This window comes from Cheilinus undulatus, linkage group 8 (assembly GCF_018320785.1).
Source record: "Cheilinus undulatus linkage group 8, ASM1832078v1, whole genome shotgun sequence".
Taxonomy (NCBI): Eukaryota; Metazoa; Chordata; class Actinopteri; order Labriformes; family Labridae; genus Cheilinus; species Cheilinus undulatus.
The window spans coordinates 78,957-99,492 of record NC_054872.1 but is presented as its reverse complement, the minus strand read 5'-3'; the positions used below and the strand labels follow the sequence as shown (position 1 = coordinate 99,492).

The window sequence follows — 20,536 nt, the reverse complement described above, 5'->3', positions numbered from 1 at the left end:
AGAACAGTTTGTGTGTTGGTCAGTTAGCTTACTATGGGCCCAGTTTCTTTATTTCTGCTGTAGACTGAAAACATCAGAATGAAAATGAGACAATAGATCAACGTGTCAGCTTTTATCTGACTCTTGGGTAAATCTCCGAACCTTAAACCAAGCCAACATTGATTACAGCATCTGTGTTCTTGTTTTAATCCAAGGAAGCGACATGGAGCTTGATCTACTGGCCGCAGCTGAAACGGAGAGTGACAGTGAAAGTAACCATAGTAACCAGGACAATGCCAGCGGTCGTAGGAGCGTTGTCACTGCAGCCACTGCCGGCTCTGAAGCAGGTTGGTTAACAGCTATTTTGAAGATTTTGTAATAAGTTTCAAATCAAGTTTTAGATTTTCTTTTAATTCACTAAGAAAGAAATGGTCCCAGAGTTATTTACAACTAACTACTGTTATACCAGAGAGTGTTTTCTCTTCTTGTTTCTCTGTGCCGTAAGTTTTTACACTGACAAAAATGTGTCAGCATTTGGAGTTACGGGGGATTTACAGTGGGTATGGAAAGTATTCAGACCCCCTTACATTTTTCACTTTTTGTTAATCTGCAGCCATTTGCTAAAATCATTAAAGTTGATTTTTTTCCTCATTAATGTACACACAGCAGTCCATTTTGACAGGGAAAACACAGAGATGTAGACATTTTTGCAAATTGATTAAAGAATAAAAACTGAAATATCGCATGGCCATAAGTATCCAGACCCTTTGCTGTGACACTCGGATATTTAACTCAGGTGCTGTCCATTTCTTCTGATCATCCTTGAGATGGTTCTACACCTTTATTGGAGTCCAGCTGTGTTTAATTGAATTGATTGGACTTGATTAGGAAAGGCACACACCTGTCTCACAGAGCATGTCAGAGCAAATGAGAACCATGAGGTTGAAGGAACTGCCTGAAGAGCTCAGAGACAGAACTGTGGCGAGGCACAGATGTGGCCACGGTTACACAAGAATTTCTGCTGCACTTAAGGTTCCTCAGAGCACAGTGGCCTCCATGATCCTTACATGGAAGAAGTTTGGGACAACCAGAACTCCTCCTAGAGCTGGCTGTCCGGCCAAACTGAGCAATCAGGGGAGAAGAGCCTTGGTGAGAGAGGTGAAGAAGAAGCCAAAGATCACTGTGGCTCCAGAGATGCAATGGGAGATGGGGGAAAGTTCTAAAAGTCAACCATTGCTGCAGCCCTCCACCAATCGGGACTTTATGGCAGAGTGGCTGAGGGAAGCCTCTCCTCAGTATAAGACACATGAAAGCCTGCAGTGAGTTTGCCAAAAAACACATGAAGGACTCCCAGTCTATGAGAAATAAGATTCTTTGGTCTGATGAGAACAAGATTGAACTTTTTGGCCTTAATTCCAAATGGTATGTGTGGAGAAAACCAGGCACCTCTCATCACCTGCCCAGTACAATCCCAACAGTGAAGCATGGTGGTGGCGGCATCATACTCTGGGGGTGTTTCTCAGCTGCAGGGACAGGACGACTGGTTGCAATTGAAGGAAAAATAAATGCAGCCAAGTACAGCGATGTCCTGGAGGAAAACCTTTTCCAGAGTGCTGAGCACCTCAGGCTGGGCCGAAGGGTGACCTTCCAACAAGTCAATGACCCTAAGACCATAGCTACAATACCAAAGGAGGGGTTTAGGAACAGCTACAATAACAAAGGAGGGGTTTAGGAACAGCTACAATAACAAAGGAGGGGTTTAGGAACAGCTAAAATAACAAAGGAGGGGTTTAGGAACAGCTACAATAACAAAGGAGGGGTTTAGGAACAGCTACAATAACAAAGGAGGGGTTTAGGAACAGCTACAAAACCAAAGGAGGGGTTTAGGAACAGCTACAATAACAAAAGAGGGGTTTAGGAACAGCTACAATAACAAAGGAGGGGTTTAGGAACAGCTACAATAACAAAGGAGGGGTTTAGGAACAGCTACAATAGCAACAGAGGGGTTTAGGAACAGCTACAATAACAAAGGAGGGGTTTAGGAACAGCTACAATAACAAAGGAGGGGTTTAGGAACAGCTACAATAACAAAGGAGGGGTTTAGGAACAGCTAAAATAGCAACGGAGAGGTTAAGGAACAGCTACAATAACAAAGGAGGGGTTTAGGAACAGCTACAATAACAAAGGAGGGGTTTAGGAACAGCTACAATAACAAAGGAGGGGTTTAGGAACAGCTACAATAACAAAGGAGGGGTTTAGGAACAGCTAAAATAGCAACGGAGAGGTTAAGGAACAGCTACAATAACAAAGGAGGGGTTTAGGAACAGCTACAATAACAAAGGAGGGGTTTAGGAACAGCTACAATAACAAAAGAGGGGTTTAGGAACAGCTAAAATAGCAACAGAGGGGTTTAGGAACAGCTACGATAACAAAGGAGGGGTTTAGGAACAGCTAAAATAGCAACGGAGAGGTTTAGGAACAGCTACAATAACAAAGGAGGGGTTTAGGAACAGCTACAATAACAACGGAGAGGTTAAGGAACAGCTACAATAACAACGGAGGGGTTTAGGAACAGCTACAATAACAAAGGAGGGGTTTAGGAACAGCTACAATAACAACGGAGAGGTTAAGGAACAGCTACAATAACAAAGGAGGGGTTTAGGAACAGCTACAATAACAAAGGAGGGGTTTAGGAACAGCTACAATAACAAAGGAGGGGTTTAGGAACAGCTAAAATAGTAACGGAGGGGTTTAGGAACTGCTACAATAACAAAGGAGGGGTTTAGGAACAGCTAAAATCGCAACAGAGGGGTTTAGGAACAGCTAAAATAACAAAGGAGGGGTTTGGGGGGGGGGCTGGCAGAGGATCCCCCAATCCAGCAGTGAAACACTTGTAGCATCATTTCCAAGAAGACTCATGGCTGTATTCCCTCAGAAGGGTGCTTCTACTCAGTGCTGAGCAAAGGGCCAGAAAACTTGTGGCCGTGGGATATTTTAGTTTTTGTTCTTTAATAAATTTTGCAAAAATGTCTACAATTCTCTGTTTTCTGTCAAAATGGGCTGCTGTGTACATTAATGACGAAAAAAATCAACTTCAATGATTTTAGCAAACGGCTGCAGAGTAACAGAGAGTGAAAAATGTAAGGAGGTCTGAATACTTTCCGTACCCACTGTAGGCAAAGTAATCTCTGGCCAAACACCACATGGATTTAATTTAAAGGCTGCAGGCTGTCACTGACATTTCTTTCATTTAAAAGCAGACTGAACACAGAGCATGTCTCTACAGAGCTTCAGTTAACCCTCTATCTGAACACTTCAAGTCTAAAAACAATAAAAAACATGTTAATAAGGCGATGTTTACAGGAGAAGGCATGGCTGCTATGGTTATTAATAAGCATAATCATTTTCATCACTAATGCACTCCCAGAAAGAAGGATTCAAGTGTCTTAAACTCATGTTGTCAGGGCTCATAGTGAACAGTGGTGGTTTTAGAGGCCGTACTACTGCGTCCGCGCCATGCCAGGGTTTGGCGAGTGAGAATTCATGTGCCTGTAAATATGTGCACGTTTGTCTTCACGTTTAAAGTATCTTCACACAGGCAGAGGTGCTGCTGATGGAAACAGAATTTATTATAAACCTGCAGACATTACACAGCACCGTTGTCAAGGCGATGATTACAGCAACACCATGGCTATGGTTCAATACCCTGGGAGGATGCTTTAGCGTATTACTGTCTATTCTGAATACAAGGACACTCTATGAAGATACACAAGCATACGGGATGGCACCATGCTGTACGGGACACACCACCCATTCGGTCTTTTCTAAAGTCAAACTGTTAAATATGCACGTGTTGTTTCAGTGTGATCCACAGCAGTGTGAGTTATGAGGCACAAATGTGTTTTTCTGAGGGTGAATGAGTGATGAGAAATGTTCTGAAGTTTGTGAAGAATAGGCTGCAGCAGCATCAGGCCTGCCTTTATCTTCGTAAGGAGCATTACTTCACATTCAAGAGCCTGTTTGTTAATAGTTTTAGATCATTATTTCTCATATTAGCATTGAGCAGTGAGACTGAATGTAACTCTGTGAAAACAATACTGGATCTGTAGATCACTTCCAGAGCCCCTGAAACCAGTGTCTCTGTTTTAAGCATAGATAGAAAGAATTTTACCAAGAGCTCACACTCTTCATGCCATGCTTGTGCGTGCTTGGTCCAACCTGCTGCTTTTGTGAAGGAGTATTTTAACATTTAGCGGTGATAGCTGATACTCTGAAGGTTAAATGTTCATAACTAATAGGTAAAACCCAATCCTAGTGATTCATGGACCTGCACTGTTAACCCAGTAAAGTAGATTTTTCATATAAAAAGGCAGAAAAAGGGGATGAGATGGTTTTCCAACCAGTGTTCTTCTTTTTCCTGCTGCTGTGTGAAGGTGCCAGCAGTGTCCCTGCCTTCTTTTCAGAGGATGACTCCCAGTCTAATGACTCCAGTGATTCTGACAGCAGCAGCAGTCAGAGCGACGACGTTGACCAGGAGACATTTCTTCTGGACGAGCCTCTGGAAAGGACCTCCAGCACTTCACACAGCAACAGTGCAGCCCAGGCTCCACGTTCCATGCAGTGGGCTGTACGAAACACCCCCAGCCAACGGGCCGCAGGAAACGTTCCCTCAAGCTCCTCAACACCAGCTGGTGAGTACATTTGTTTTGATCTGTCAACATTTGCAGGTGAAATGTACATTTAAGGGATGTGATTCTTCTTAATGTAATTAGAATTCCCTATTTTCTAACCTGAAGAGCTGAGTAAGACTAAAAGGATCCTCACAGTGACAGGCCAGACAGGCATGCTCAGTAGGGCTGCATTAATCCAGTACTTCAATAAGAAACAATCATTTTAGCTTTTCTCTGAAGAAACAGCACCAGACAAACGAACAAAAAGTCCCTTAGATTACCTACTTCTATATTAAGTATTGGTATTTACGGGTCCTCTAAAAACATACTTTTTACAAAGTGCAATAAAGTTCTGATCACTGTTTATTTATTAAAGTAAAAAGGAAAGCAGGTGAAATAATGACGTTAGATAATGCCATCATTTGGGCTCTTAGGGATCCTTTTCCATTTATTTCTGCTTTTGTAGTTTATTTTATTTCCCAGTTTGACAGTAAAGCAGCGGGACACTGAATCATTTTAACATCCTCTACCTCATGCATAACTCTAACATTTCACACACGAGAACTAAAGCTCTCTCATTCACAGCGTGGTTTGACAAGGCTCAAAGCTGAACTTACATTACAGGAACATGGTCCGCCAGAAAGGCTGTTCACTTTAGGTTTTGCAACCACATATTTGTGAGAACTTTGAACACCATCTCTGGACCTGGATCAGGCAAGCTCACCTATCTGAATGGATATTTTCATCTCTCGTGTATATTGAACTGAAAACTCTACACATCTGCATCCTGAGTAAATCTGAGCTCATAATCTCAGCAGATATCTGCATCCTGAGTAAATCTGAGCTCATAATCTCAGCAGATATCTGCATCCTGAGTAAATCTGAGCTCATAATCTCAGCAGATATCTGCATCCTGAATAAATCTGAGCTCATAATCTCAGCAGATATCTGCATCCTGAATAAATCTGAGCTCATAATCTCAGCAGATATCTGCATCCTAAATAAATCTGAGCTCATAATCTCAGCAGATATCTGCATCCTAAATAAATCTGAGCTCATAATCTCAGCAGATATCTGCATCCTAAATAAATCTGAGCTCATAATCTCAGCAGATATCTGCATCCTAAATAAATCTGAGCTCATAATCTCAGCAGATATCTGCATCCTAAATAAATCTGAGCTCATAATCTCAGCAGATATCTGCACCATAAGTAAATTTGAGCTCATAATCTCAGCAGATATCTGCATCCTGAGTAAATCTGAGCTCATAATCTCAGCAGATATCTGCATCCTAAATAAATCTGAGCTCATAATCTCAGCAGATATCTGCATCCTGAATAAATCTGAGCTCATAATCTCAGCAGATATCTGCATCCTAAATAAATCTGAGCTCATAATCTCAGCAGATATCTGCATCCTAAATAAATCTGAGCTCATAATCTCAGCAGATATCTGCATCCTAAATAAATCTGAGCTCATAATCTCAGCAGATATCTGCATCCTGAATAAATCTGAGCTCATAATCTCAGCAGATATCTGCATCCTGAATAAATCTGAGCTCATAATCTCAGCAGATATCTGCATCCTAAATAAATCTGAGCTCATAATCTCAGCAGATATCTGCATCCTGAGTAAATCTGAGCTCATAATCTCAGCAGATATCTGCATCCTGAGTAAATCTGAGCTCATAATCTCAGCAGATATCTGCATCCTAAATAAATCTGAGCTCATAATCTCAGCAGATATCTGCATCCTAAATAAATCTGAGCTCATAATCTCAGCAGATATCTGCATCCTGAGTAAATCTGAGCTCATAATCTCAGCAGATATCTGCATCCTGAGTAAATCTGAGCTCATAAACTCAGCAGATATCTGCATCCTGAGTAAATCTGAGCTCATAATCTCAGCAGATATCTGCATCCTGAGTAAATCTGAGCTCATAATCTCAGCAGATATCTGCATCCTGAGTAAATTTGAGCTCAAACACTCAGCAGATATCTGCATCCTGAGTAAATTTGAGCTCAAACACTCAGCAGATATCTGCATCCTGAGTAAATTTGAGCTCAAACACTCAGCAGATATCTGCATCCTGAGTAAATCTGAGCTCATAATCTCAGCAGATATCTGCATCCTGAGTAAATCTGAGCTCATAATCTCAGCAGATATCTGCATCCTGAGTAAATCTGAGCTCATAAACTCAGCAGATATCTGCATCCTGAGTAAATCTGAGCTCATAATCTCAGCAGATATCTGCATCCTGAGTAAATCTGAGCTCATAATCTCAGCAGATATCTGCATCCTAAATAAATCTGAGCTCATAATCTCAGCAGATATCTGCATCCTAAATAAATCTGAGCTCATAAACTCAGCAGATATCTGCATCCTGAGTAAATCTGAGCTCATAATCTCAGCAGATATCTGCATCCTGAATAAATCTGAGCTCATAATCTCAGCAGATATCTGCATCCTGAGTAAATTTGAGCTCAAACACTCAGCAGATATCTGCATCCTGAGTAAATCCGAGCTCATAATCTCAGCAGATATCTGCATCCTGAGTAAATCTGAGCTCATAATCTCAGCAGATATCTGCATCCTGAGTAAATCTGAGCTCATAATCTCAGCAGATATCTGCATCCTGAGTAAATTTGAGCTCAAACACTCAGCAGATATCTGCATCCTGAGTAAATCTGAGCTCATAATCTCAGCAGATATCTGCATCCTGAATAAATCTGAGCTCATAATCTCAGCAGATATCTGCATCCTGAGTAAATCTGAGCTCATAAACTCAGCAGATATCTGCATCCTGAGTAAATCTGAGCTCAAACACTCAGCAGATATCTGCATCCTGAGTAAATCTGAGCTCATAAACTCAGCAGATATCTGCATCCTGAGTAAATCTGAGCTCATAAACTCAGCAGATATCTGCATCCTGAGTAAATCTGAGCTCATAAACTCAGCAGATATCTGCACCATAAGTAAATCTGAGCTCATAATCTCAGCAGATATCTGCATCCTAAATAAATCTGAGCTCATAAACTCAGCAGATATCTGCATCCTGGGTAAATCTGAGCTCATAAACTCAGCAGATATCTGCATCCTAAATAAATCTGAGCTCATAAACTCAGCAGATATCTGCATCCTGGGTAAATCTGAGCTCATAATCTCAGCAGATATCTGCATCCTAAATAAATCTGAGCTCATAATCTCAGCAGATATCTGCATCCTAAATAAATCTGAGCTCATAATCTCAGCAGATATCTGCATCCTAAATAAATCTGAGCTCATAAACTCAGCAGATATCTGCATCCTGAATAAATCTGAGCTCATAATCTCAGCAGATATCTGCATCCTAAATAAATCTGAGCTCATAATCTCAGCAGATATCTGCATCCTAAATAAATCTGAGCTCATAATCTCAGCAGATATCTGCATCCTAAATAAATCTGAGCTCATAATCTCAGCAGATATCTGCATCCTAAATAAATCTGAGCTCATAATCTCAGCAGATATCTGCATCCTAAATAAATCTGAGCTCATAATCTCAGCAGATATCTGCATCCTGAGTAAATCTGAGCTCATAAACTCAGCAGATATCTGCACCATAAGTAAATTTGAGCTCATAATCTCAGCAGATATCTGCATCCTAAATAAATCTGAGCTCATAAACTCAGCAGATATCTGCATCCTGGGTAAATCTGAGCTCATAAACTCAGCAGATATCTGCATCCTGGGTAAATCTGAGCTCATAAACTCAGCAGATATCTGCATCCTGAGTAAATCTGAGCTCATAAACTCAGCAGATATCTGCATCCTGGGTAAATCTGAGCTCATAAACTCAGCAGATATCTGCATCCTGAGTAAATCTGAGCTCATAAACTCAGCAGATATCTGCATCCTGAGTAAATCTGAGCTCATAATCTCAGCAGATATCTGCATCCTGAGTAAATCTGAGCTCATACACTGAGCAGATATCTGCATCCTGAGTAAATTTGAGCTCATAAACTCACCAGGAAGCTGCTGTGTCTGGCCAGAGAACTCCTTGCCATTCTCATGCCTTAACTTGCTTGAATCTGCTGCTACAACAGCATCACCGTGTCTCAGCTTTCACAGCAGCCATGAATGAGCTGCATGTTGGCTCTGTCTCCCTGCGGTCAGAGCTCTGTCAGTCTTCCTAAAGTTCACCTCAGTAAATCTCCCTACATTCACTGGATTCTGAGTGTAGTGGAATCATCCCAAGAGCTTTTTAAGATAAAACCATTATGTGCAAATGAATGGAGTTTCTTCAAAGAAATGCTAAAACAGACTTACTTTGAAAAGCCCAAACCAGAAGAGATTCATACTGTGTGTGTCTTTACCAGCAACATTTTGTACTGTGTGGAATCAGGAAGTTGTAGCTGGTGGCCTTCATATGTAGTCTTTTTAAATGCTTTGGATGCTGAACCCTTTTGAAAACCATGCTGCAGCTGAGACGTCAGAGCTCTGAATGTGAAAGGAATCCTAGTTAAATGTTTCAGTTCTGAATGTGAAAGAGAGACGCATGAAGCGCCACAGCAGGTCTGAATCATGAAGCCTGCTCTGTAAAACTGCCGGGTCATCAGTGAAGTTTATGAAATCCTCTGCAGACACAGACCTTTGTCCATGATGACTGAGTCCTGCAGGCTGCAGCAGCTAAACCGTGACATCTGTACTTTCACCAGTGCAGTCTCTTTGCATGTAGAAAACTTTCTGACCTCAAGGACTACCGGCCTGTCGCTTTCTCATCACATGTGATGAAGGTGCTGGAGAGGCTGGTCTTGACCCACATCAGGCCGCAGGTGAGACCATCCATGGACCCTCTACAGTTTGCCTACCAGCCACAACTGGGGGTGGACGATGCCATCGTCTACCTGCTGCAGCGTGCTCACTCACATCTGGAGGGCAGCGGATGCACTGTGAGAATCACCTTCTTTGATTTCTCCAGTGCGTTCAACACCACCCAGCCTGACCTGCTGAGTGAGAAGCTGCAGTTGATGGGTGTGGACTTGTACATCACCTCCTGGATTACTGACTACCTGACAGACAGACCACATTTTGTCTGACTGGGAAGTGTGGCCGTGGTGGAGGAGTACAAGTACCTGGGTGTCCACATTGACAGCAGACTTGGAGATCTACTAGTCTGTTGTCGCCAGTGCTCTTCACTTTGCTGTGGTCTGCTGGGGGAGCAGTATCAGAGCAGGGGAGACCAGCAGACTTGACAAGCTGATGAGGAGAACTAGCTCAGTGACCGGCTGCAAACTTGACACTTTTGTGGTGGTGTCAGAGAGAAGGACTCTCAACAAACTGTTATCCATCATGGATAACCCTAACCACTCTATGCACCACCTGCTGGACGGACGATGGAGTGCTTTCTCAAACAGACTGGTGCAGCTCTGCTGCCACAATGACAGATACAGAAAATCCTTCCTACCCCAAGCAATAAGTCTCTATAATAGTTCACCTCTGTCAGGCAGAGAGCTCCCACCCTGACTGTCCGCGTCCTTAAATGCCTCCTTCTTCTTGCCCTGTTTTTATTGCACATTTTCATCTTGCACAGTCTTTCCACTTATTAGCCAGTACTCTTTCTGGTTGTAAAATTTGCTGTGTTTCACAACTGTACTTGCACTTTAAATGCACTCCTCATCTGCACAACTTTGACAATCATACCTTTTGCACATTTGAACTCTATCTCCAAGCACTACATGTTTTACATTTTAATACCTGTTGCAGTAAAACCAGTGATCGCAGATTTGCAGTGTTATTCTCACATTTATTATTCTTTTTTCACGTATCTGACACTATTTTATATACTGCTTATAAATATTTTTATACCTCGTATTTACTTAATTTGTGATTTAAGGTCAAGTTTTGAATTTTTATTTACTGTTTATTTACTGTGTATTATATTTTCCTCTGCTGCTTACATGTTGACTTCGAGCTAACTCTAACACTAAAATTTCCCAGTTTGGGATCAATGAAGTACATCCGTCTATCTCTCTATCTATCTTTTTGGTTATTCAAACCTTTTATCAGGACACTTCACCATTACAGCGCTGGCACAGCGCTGTATTTGCCAACATCACTGCCGTCCGTGTTGAACACGGCGTGCTACAAGCTTACACCGCGGGCATACGTGGACACATGACTGGTTTTAGAGAAGTCTCCAAGCATATGAGGATTGTTTTAATCCAGTCACCTAGTGACTCGTCAGCCCTAGTGACTCGTCCAAGACCATCCAAGAACCATGAACTATTGTTTCGACTGCTCTTGATTTCTGCTGTTCAGGTTCTTACAGGCATTGTTTACATTCTGTAGGTGAGAGCAGAAAGAGATGTGTTTGCTGTGGTATTTTCCTGCTGTTTCATGTCAGCATTCTAGAGCCACAGTTCTAGTTGTTCTGTGCTGCTGGTTGCTACTGAGAGCTCTCACACTAATGTTACCCTACAGCTTTACTTTTCTTTATTATCATTTGTCTCTCTCTCTCTCTTGTTTTCTGCTGTTGTCCTACCAGTGAGATTGTGGTCAGACCAGAGCTCATAGACCAACCAACCAGCTGACTGCATGCTATGGAGCCTTAATGTTAATCTAGTTGTAGAGCAGCAGATTTCAGTCTCCCCTCTACCTGATGGTGCCAACTACTAAACGATGATAGTTCAACTATTAAACTAACAGGCTGCTGCTGTAATGAAGACAGATGTGTTAGTGATAAACTCTACTCTCAAACACTCCTTAAAAATGATTTCAACATTAGGAAATAACTAAAGTTGTTCTACATTTTGTGCCTCTATGGTGTTCATATTTGTGTTGAGTGATATTTTTCCTGCTTTCTTTGCTGTTTACATTTGATTTTTCTGCGGCTCCAAATAACTTAAAAAAAGATAATCAACTCAACCTGTTGTGATGTTTGTGTGTTTGACAGCCAGCTCCACAGGCCTGATCTACATCGATCCAAACAACCTCCGCCGCTCCAGCGCCATCAGCTCCAGTGCTGCAGCGGCAGCGGCTGCTCTGGAGGCCAGCAACTCCAGCAGCTATCTGACATCTGCCAGCAGCCTGGCCCGAGCCTACAGCATCGTCATCAGGCAGATTTCGGACCTCATGAGTCTGATTCCCAAGTACAACCACCTGGTCTACTCCCAGTATCCTGCTGCTGTAAAGCTGACTTATCAGGATGCTGTGAACTTACAGGTAAGATATCCTTCCATCTCCTGGTGATGACAGTAGACCGAGGCAGGAACTGGTTTACTGGTTAGAATGACTGATCAGAATCATGATACAGCGGTGTTGACCTTCATTCAGTTCAGCAGTTTGTCAGAAACAATCAAACAGAACCATTACGTTCTTGTCTAGTTGACTCTGTAATGTAGGGCCAAAGCTGCTTCACTGACCAGTGTTGTCAATAGTGTGTGTTTTTATTTATCTGTTGATTGTGTTTGACCAGAACTATGTTGAAGAGAAGCTGATTCCCACTTGGAACTGGATGGTATCAATTATGGACTCAACAGAAGCTCAGTTAAGATATGGCTCAGCACTGTCCTCTGCTGGTGACCCGGGTCATCCCAGTCACCCGCTTCATGCCTCCCAGCACTCGGCCCGCAGGGAGCGCATGACTGCGCGGGAGGAGGCCAGCCTTCGCACTCTGGAAGGTCGCAGGTAAACTACACGGACAGTTCTTTATGGTTGTAAGTCTTGACATTATCAGATAAAAGGGACATTACGTGTATATTCAGTCCCTCTGTATGTTCAGTCCAGATGTGTTTGCACTAAATTATAATAATAATAAAATAATAAACTTTATTTGTATAGCACCTTTAAAAACAGAGGTTTACAAAGTGCTTTGACAATAAGCAGAATCACAATTACAAAGCATCAAACGCAAACAGCAAAACATCACAATAAAGACAAAACCCCAACAACAGAAGAACCCATGAACAACTCAGCCAGCAATGTAACTTCAACATCATAAAAAACTAGCAGAACATTGTAAACACTAAAATGATGTCAACAGAAAGTCATCATAAAAACCCATATACCGTAAAAAACGAATAATAGCCGGGGAGTTTATTTGGGACCAGGCGTTTATTTGGAACAGGCGTTTAATTCCTTTCTCACAAAAATCTTGCTTAGCAAAAATTGGAAAAATATGGAAAATTTAATCAAAGTATTTATTTACACCAGTATGAATATCACCTTTACATTTTTAAGACAAGATTACAGTACCATAGTTATACTTTTGTCTTCTTCTGTCAACTCAACACTCTCTAAACACTTTAAATCCTGGTAAGGAACTAAACAAACACAAAGTTGACGACAGACAGTTTAAAGTTAATGTCGTACTTTTTATTTTTCCACTGCACCGGGGCATGGCGCTGCTATCTCACTTGAGAAAACCAGCAAGGGACATGCCCCAGTCAATGAGGAGGCTAGTACTCGCAGCCAATCAGGCTTAGGTCAGAGGGAGCATTCCTATTGGCCGCTGAATTAAAGGGGGGAGGGAGTTTAAAGAACTGAAATCAATGAGCTGAAAAAAATAAGAGCCTGTAAAGGTATTTTTGAGTTATTATTTGGGGGACTTTGTTAAGGAACTTTGTTTCATTATTATTGTTTTTTTGTGCGTTTTTTTTTCTTCTTCCAAATTAATACAAATGTGATTCTTAACCTGAGAAAGTTGGTACAGTTTTCCATTTCTTAAATTTTGGGTTGTTGAGTTTTATACTTATACATCCTTTGTGTTGGTGATTTAAATCAATGTAAAAGCACTGAAAATGTTGGGAAGAGGTGGAAAAGAATATAAATCAAAATGTAAGGAGGAGAATAAAAACAGTTCAAATGTGTAGCGATTTATAAGTTATCATGCAAAAATTAAAATTCTAGACAGTAAGAGATAGTAAGAGATATTAATCATAATCATAAATAATGGTTAGTCTAGTAAAACCAATATAGCTGTAAATGGAGGGAGAGACAGTAACAGCAATAAAAGAAAGGGGGTGCTCTAAGTGGAGATAGTGGAGATATCAAATAAGAATCAGTGAGCATAAAATACAACGCCAAGAAGAGCAGATATAGAGGCTTTAAAGGGATACTTCAACATTTTGGCAAATTCGCCCATTGCAAAAATTCCTATAGTCTTAGTAATAGGTTCGTTTCCTTTAGTTGTTGGTGCAAGCTGTTTCTAGATCTGGGGGACTGTTAAACCAGCTGCACCGCTAACACAATGTTAGCAGATGGAATTTAAGGAAACAAACCTATTACTGAGACTATAGGGATTAGGCAATAGGCGAATTTGCCAAAATGTTGAAGTATCCCTTTAAGGTCAGATTTGACAGAGAAGTAGATCTAAGAGAGAAAAGTGATAAAAGACGGGAGACGGTAAAAGATAGAAGACGACATCACATAAAAGCAAGTCTGTAAAAATGTGTTTTAAGAAGTGGTTTACAGGATGTCACTGATTCTGCATACCTTATCTATCTAGCTAAATAAATAAAGGCTAAATGTCTGTGTTTTTTATTTTTGTCCCAGGAGAGCAGCTACTCTTCTGACAGCTCGCCATGGGATGATGTCAGCACGGGGCGACTTCCTGAACTATGCCTTGTCACTGATGCGCTCCCACAACGATGAGCACTCTGATGTGCTGCCTGTGCTGGATGTGTGCTCTCTGAAGCACGTGGCCTACGTGTTCCAGGCTCTCATCTACTGGATTAAGGCCATGAACCAGCAGACCAACCTGGACAACCAGCAGATGGACAGGAAGAGGTGAGAACAACCAGTCATCTGTCTTTACCCTAAAAACCACAAATGAATGCAGTGAGCTTGTCCTGTTTCACAGTAATAGTCATCAGGAAGATATCTTAGTTGTCTTTAGCAAGATTATTACAGTCTATGCATTATTGCACACAGTAGCCATTAGAACATATTTCTGTTTTCATGTGATTTATTTTATGGTTAACATGTCAAAAAGTAAGAACAGTGTTTCAGGGTGTGTTTGATTAAAACATATAATGCATCTTTAATCTGGAGTATGAACAGCTTAGATATGTAAGCATTAAAATATTAATGTAAATATTAAAGTCTGACTTTAGTACTGATGTCTCCATGTGACCTACAGTAGTAAACACTGACTTTGGGGTCATTTTGAAGGACTGTCAGCACGGGGCCAGGTCCACAATCCCCTTTTTCCTGGTCATTTAACCCTTAACACATGTCATATTAGCTCAACATGCTAACATGATTTAGCAAACATGTTTGAATCTTCAGCAAGGGTTTCAACACAGAGTGGACAAAAGTGGGCTGGTTTAGAATGTGCTTAAAGGGAAGTGTTGGCATTAAGTCTTTGGTGAGCAGTTAAATCTACTGTTAGAGGTTTAATTCTGCACGGAGAGAGTGTTTAGAGTGGAAGCAAGGAAGCTAGGCTATATAGCACCACAGAAAATACAGAACCACAGACAACTACAGCACCACAGACAATACAGCCCCACAGACAATACAGCACCACAGACAATACAGAACCACAGACAATACAGAACCACAGACAATACAGCACCACAGACAATACAGCACCACAGACAATACAGCACCACAGACAATACAGCACCACAGACAATACAGAACCACAGACAACTACAGCACCACAGACAATACAGCCCCACAGACAATACAGCACCACAGACAATACAGCACCACAGACAATACAGCACCACAGACAACTACAGCACCACAGACAATACAGCCCCACAGACAATACAGCACCACAGACAATACAGCACCACAGACAATACAGAACCACAGACAATACAGAACCACAGACAATACAGCACCACAGACAATACAGCACCACAGACAATACAGCACCACAGACAATACAGAACCACAGACAACTACGGCACCACAGACAATACAGCACCACAGACAACTACAGCACAACAGACAATACAGCACCACAGACAATACAGCACCACAGACAATACAGAACCACAGACAATACAGAACCACAGACAATACAGCACCACAGACAATACAGCACCACAGACAATACAGCACCACAGACAACTACAGCACCACAGACAATACAGCACCACAGACAACTACAGCACCACAGACAATACAGCACCACAGACAACTACAGCACCACAGACAATACAGCACCACAGACAATACAGCACCACAGACAATACAGCACCACAGACAATACAGCACCACAGACAACTACAGCACCACAGACAATACAGCACCACAGACAACTACAGCACCACAGACAACTACACCACCACAGACAACTACAGCACCACAGACAATACAGCACCACAGACAACTACAGCACCACAGACAATACAGAACCACAGACAACTACAGCACCACAGACAATACAGCCCCACAGACAATACAGCACCACAGACAATACAGCACCACAGACAATACAGAACCACAGACAATACAGAACCACAGACAATACAGCACCACAGACAATACAGCACCACAGACAATACAGCACCACAGACAATACAGAACCACAGACAACTACGGCACCACAGACAATACAGCACCACAGACAATACAGCACCACAGACAATACAGCACCACAGACAATACAGCACCACAGACAATACAGAACCACAGACAATACAGCACCACAGACAATACAGCACCACAGACAATACAGCACCACAGACAACTACAGCACCACAGACAATACAGCACCACAGACAACTACAGCACCACAGACAATACAGCACCACAGACAACTACAGCACCACAGACAATACAGCACCACAGACAACTACAGCACCACAGACAATACAGCACCACAGACAACTACAGCACCACAGACAATACAGCACCACAGACAACTACAGCACCACAGACAATACAGCACCACAGACAACTACAGCACCACAGACAATACAGCACCACAGACAATACAGCACCACAGACAATACAGCACCACAGACAACTACAGCACCACAGACAATACAGAACCACAGACAACTACAGCACCACAGACAATACAGAACCACAGACAATACAGCACCACAGACAACTACAGCACCACAGACAACTACAGCACCACAGACAATACAGCACCACAGACAATACAGCACCACAGACAATACAGCACCACAGACAACTACAGCACCACAGACAATACAGCACCACAGACAATACAGCACCACAGACAATACAGCACCACAGACAATACAGAACCACAGACAACTACGGCACCACAGACAATACAGCACCACAGACAATACAGCACCACAGACAATACAGCACCACAGACAATACAGCACCACAGACAATACAGCACCACAGACAATACAGAACCACAGACAATACAGAACCACAGACAATACAGCACCACAGACAATACAGCACCACAGACAATACAGCACCACAGACAACTACAGCACCACAGACAATACAGCACCACAGACAACTACAGCACCACAGACAATACAGCACCACAGACAACTACAGCACCACAGACAACTACAGCACCACAGACAATACAGCACCACAGACAACTACAGCACCACAGACAATACAGCACCACAGACAATACAGCACCACAGACAACTACAGCACCACAGACAATACAGCACCACAGACAACTACAGCACCACAGACAACTACAGCACCACAGACAACTACAGCACCACAGACAATACAGCACCACAGACAACTACAGCACCACAGACAATACAGAACCACAGACAACTACAGCACCACAGACAATACAGAACCACAGACAATACAGCACCACAGACAACTACAGCACCACAGACAACTACAGCACCACAGACAATACAGCACCACAGACAATACAGCACCACAGACAATACAGCACCACAGACAACTACAGCACCACAGACAATACAGCAACACAGACAATACAGCACCACAGACAACTACAGCACCACAGACAACTACAGCACCACAGACAATACAGCACCACAGACAACTACAGCACCACAGACAATACAGCACCACAGACAATACAGCACCACAGACAACTACAGCACCACAGACAATACAGCACCACAGACAACTACAGCACCACAGACAACTACAGCACCACAGACAACTACAGCACCACAGACAATACAGCACCACAGACAACTACAGCACCACAGACAATACAGAACCACAGACAACTACAGCACCACAGACAATACAGAACCACAGACAATACAGCACCACAGACAACTACAGCACCACAGACAACTACAGCACCACAGACAATACAGCACCACAGACAATACAGCACCACAGACAATACAGCACCACAGACAACTACAGCACCACAGACAATACAGCAACACAGACAATACAGCAACACAGACAACTACAGCACCACAGACAACTACAGCACCACAGACAATACAGCACCACAGACAATACAGAACCACAGACAACTACGGCACCACAGACAATACAGCACCACAGACAATACAGCACCACAGACAATACAGCACCACAGACAATACAGCACCACAGACAACTACAGCACCACAGACAACTACAGCACCACAGACAACTACAGCACCACAGACAATACAGAACCACAGACAACTACGGCACCACAGACAACTACGGCACCACAGACAACTACGGCACCACAGACAATACAGCACCACAGACAACTACAGCACCACAGACAATACAGAACCACAGACAATACAGAACCACAGACAATACAGCACCACAGACAATACAGCACCACAGACAATACAGAACCACAGACAACTACGGCACCACAGACAATACAGCACCACAGACAATACAGAACCACAGACAATACAGCACCACAGACAATACAGCACCACAGACAATACAGCACCACAGACAATACAGAACCACAGACAACTACAGCACCACAGACAATACAGCACCACAGACAACTACAGCACCACAGACAATACAGCACCACAGACAACTACAGCACCACAGACAATACAGCACCACAGACAACTACAGCACCACAGACAACTACAGCACCACAGACAATACAGCACCACAGACAATACAGCACCACAGACAATACAGCACCACAGACAATACAGCACCACAGACAATACAGCACCACAGACAACTACAGCACCACAGACAATACAGCACCACAGACAATACAGCACCACAGACAATACAGCACCACAGACAACTACAGCACCACAGACAATACAGCAACACAGACAATACAGCACCACAGACAACTACAGCACCACAGACAACTACAGCACCACAGACAATACAGCACCACAGACAATACAGAACCACAGACAACAACGGCACCACAGACAATACAGCACCACAGACAACTACAGCACCACAGACAACTACAGCACCACAGACAATACAGCACCACAGACAACTACAGCACCACAGACAATACAGCACCACAGACAATACAGCACCACAGACGACTACAGCACCACAGACAATACAGCACCACAGACAACTACAGCACCACAGACAATACAGCACCACAGACAACTACAGCACCACAGACAATACAGAACCACAGACAACTACAGCACCACAGACAATACAGAACCACAGACAATACAGCACCACAGACAACTACAGCACCACAGACAACTACAGCACCACAGACAATACAGCACCACAGACAATACAGCACCACGGACAATACAGCACCGCGGACAATAGAGCACCACAGAAAATACAGCAACACAGACAATACAGCACCACAGACAATACAGCACCACAGACAACTACAGCACCACAGACAACTACAGCACCACAGACAACTACAGCACCACAGACAATACAGCACCACAGACAATACAGCACTTCAGACAATACAGCACCACAGACAACTACAGCACCACAGACAATATAGTACCACAGACAACTACAGCACCACAGACAATACAGCACCACAGACAACTACAGCACCACAGACAACTACAGCACCACAGACAACTACAGCACCACAGACAATACAGAACCACAGACAACTACAGCACCACAGACAACTACAGCACCACAGACGACTACAGCACCACAGACAATACAGAACCACAGACAATACAGCACCACAGACAACTACAGCACCACAGACAATATAGTACCACAGACAACTACAGCACCACAGACAATACAGCACCACAGACAACTACAGCACCACAGACAACTACAGCACCACAGACAACTACAGCACCACAGACGACTACAGCACCACAGACAATACAGAACCACAGACAATACAGCACCACAGACAACTACAGCACCGCAGACAATACAGCACCACAGACAACTACAGCACCACAGACAATACAGCACCACAGACAACTACAGCACCGCAGACAATACAGCACCACAGACAACTACAGCACCACAGACCATACAGCACCACAGACAATACAGCACCACAGACAACTACAGCACCACAGACAATACAGCACCACAGACAATACAGCACCACAGACCATACAGCACCACAGACAATATAGCACCACAGACAACTACAGCACCGCAGACAATACAGCACCACAGACAATATAGCACCACAGACAACTACAGCACCACAGACAATACAGAACCACAGACAGGTACAGCACTGCAGACGACTACAGCACCACAGAGAGGTACAGCACCACAGAGAGATACAGCACCACAGACAGGTACAGCACGACAGACAGGTACAGCACCACAGAGGACTACATCACCACAGACGATTCAGCACCACAGACAATACAGAACCACAGACAGGTACAGCACTGCAGACGACTACAGCACCACAGAGAGGTACAGCACCACAGAGAGATACAGCACCACAGACAGGTACAGCACGACAGACAGGTACAGCACCACAGAGAGGTACAGCACCACAGACAATACAGCACCACTGACAG

The 20,536-nt window shown here is 43.1% G+C and overlaps 1 protein-coding gene across 7 annotated transcripts in view; it reads left to right on the top strand.

The window, feature by feature from the left end:
• Nucleotides 1-20,536, top strand: part of ubr5 (ubiquitin protein ligase E3 component n-recognin 5) — a 186,209-nt gene that overhangs the window by 128,437 nt on the left and 37,236 nt on the right. For all 7 annotated transcript variants that reach the window (XM_041792405.1, XM_041792404.1, XM_041792403.1 and 4 more), the window contains exons 37-41: nucleotides 195-326; nucleotides 4,413-4,670; nucleotides 11,584-11,852; nucleotides 12,106-12,317; nucleotides 14,184-14,417. In XM_041792405.1, coding sequence (XP_041648339.1) covers nucleotides 195-326; nucleotides 4,413-4,670; nucleotides 11,584-11,852; nucleotides 12,106-12,317; nucleotides 14,184-14,417 — 1,105 coding nt within the window. The remainder of the gene's footprint in view (nucleotides 1-194; nucleotides 327-4,412; nucleotides 4,671-11,583; nucleotides 11,853-12,105; nucleotides 12,318-14,183; nucleotides 14,418-20,536) is intronic.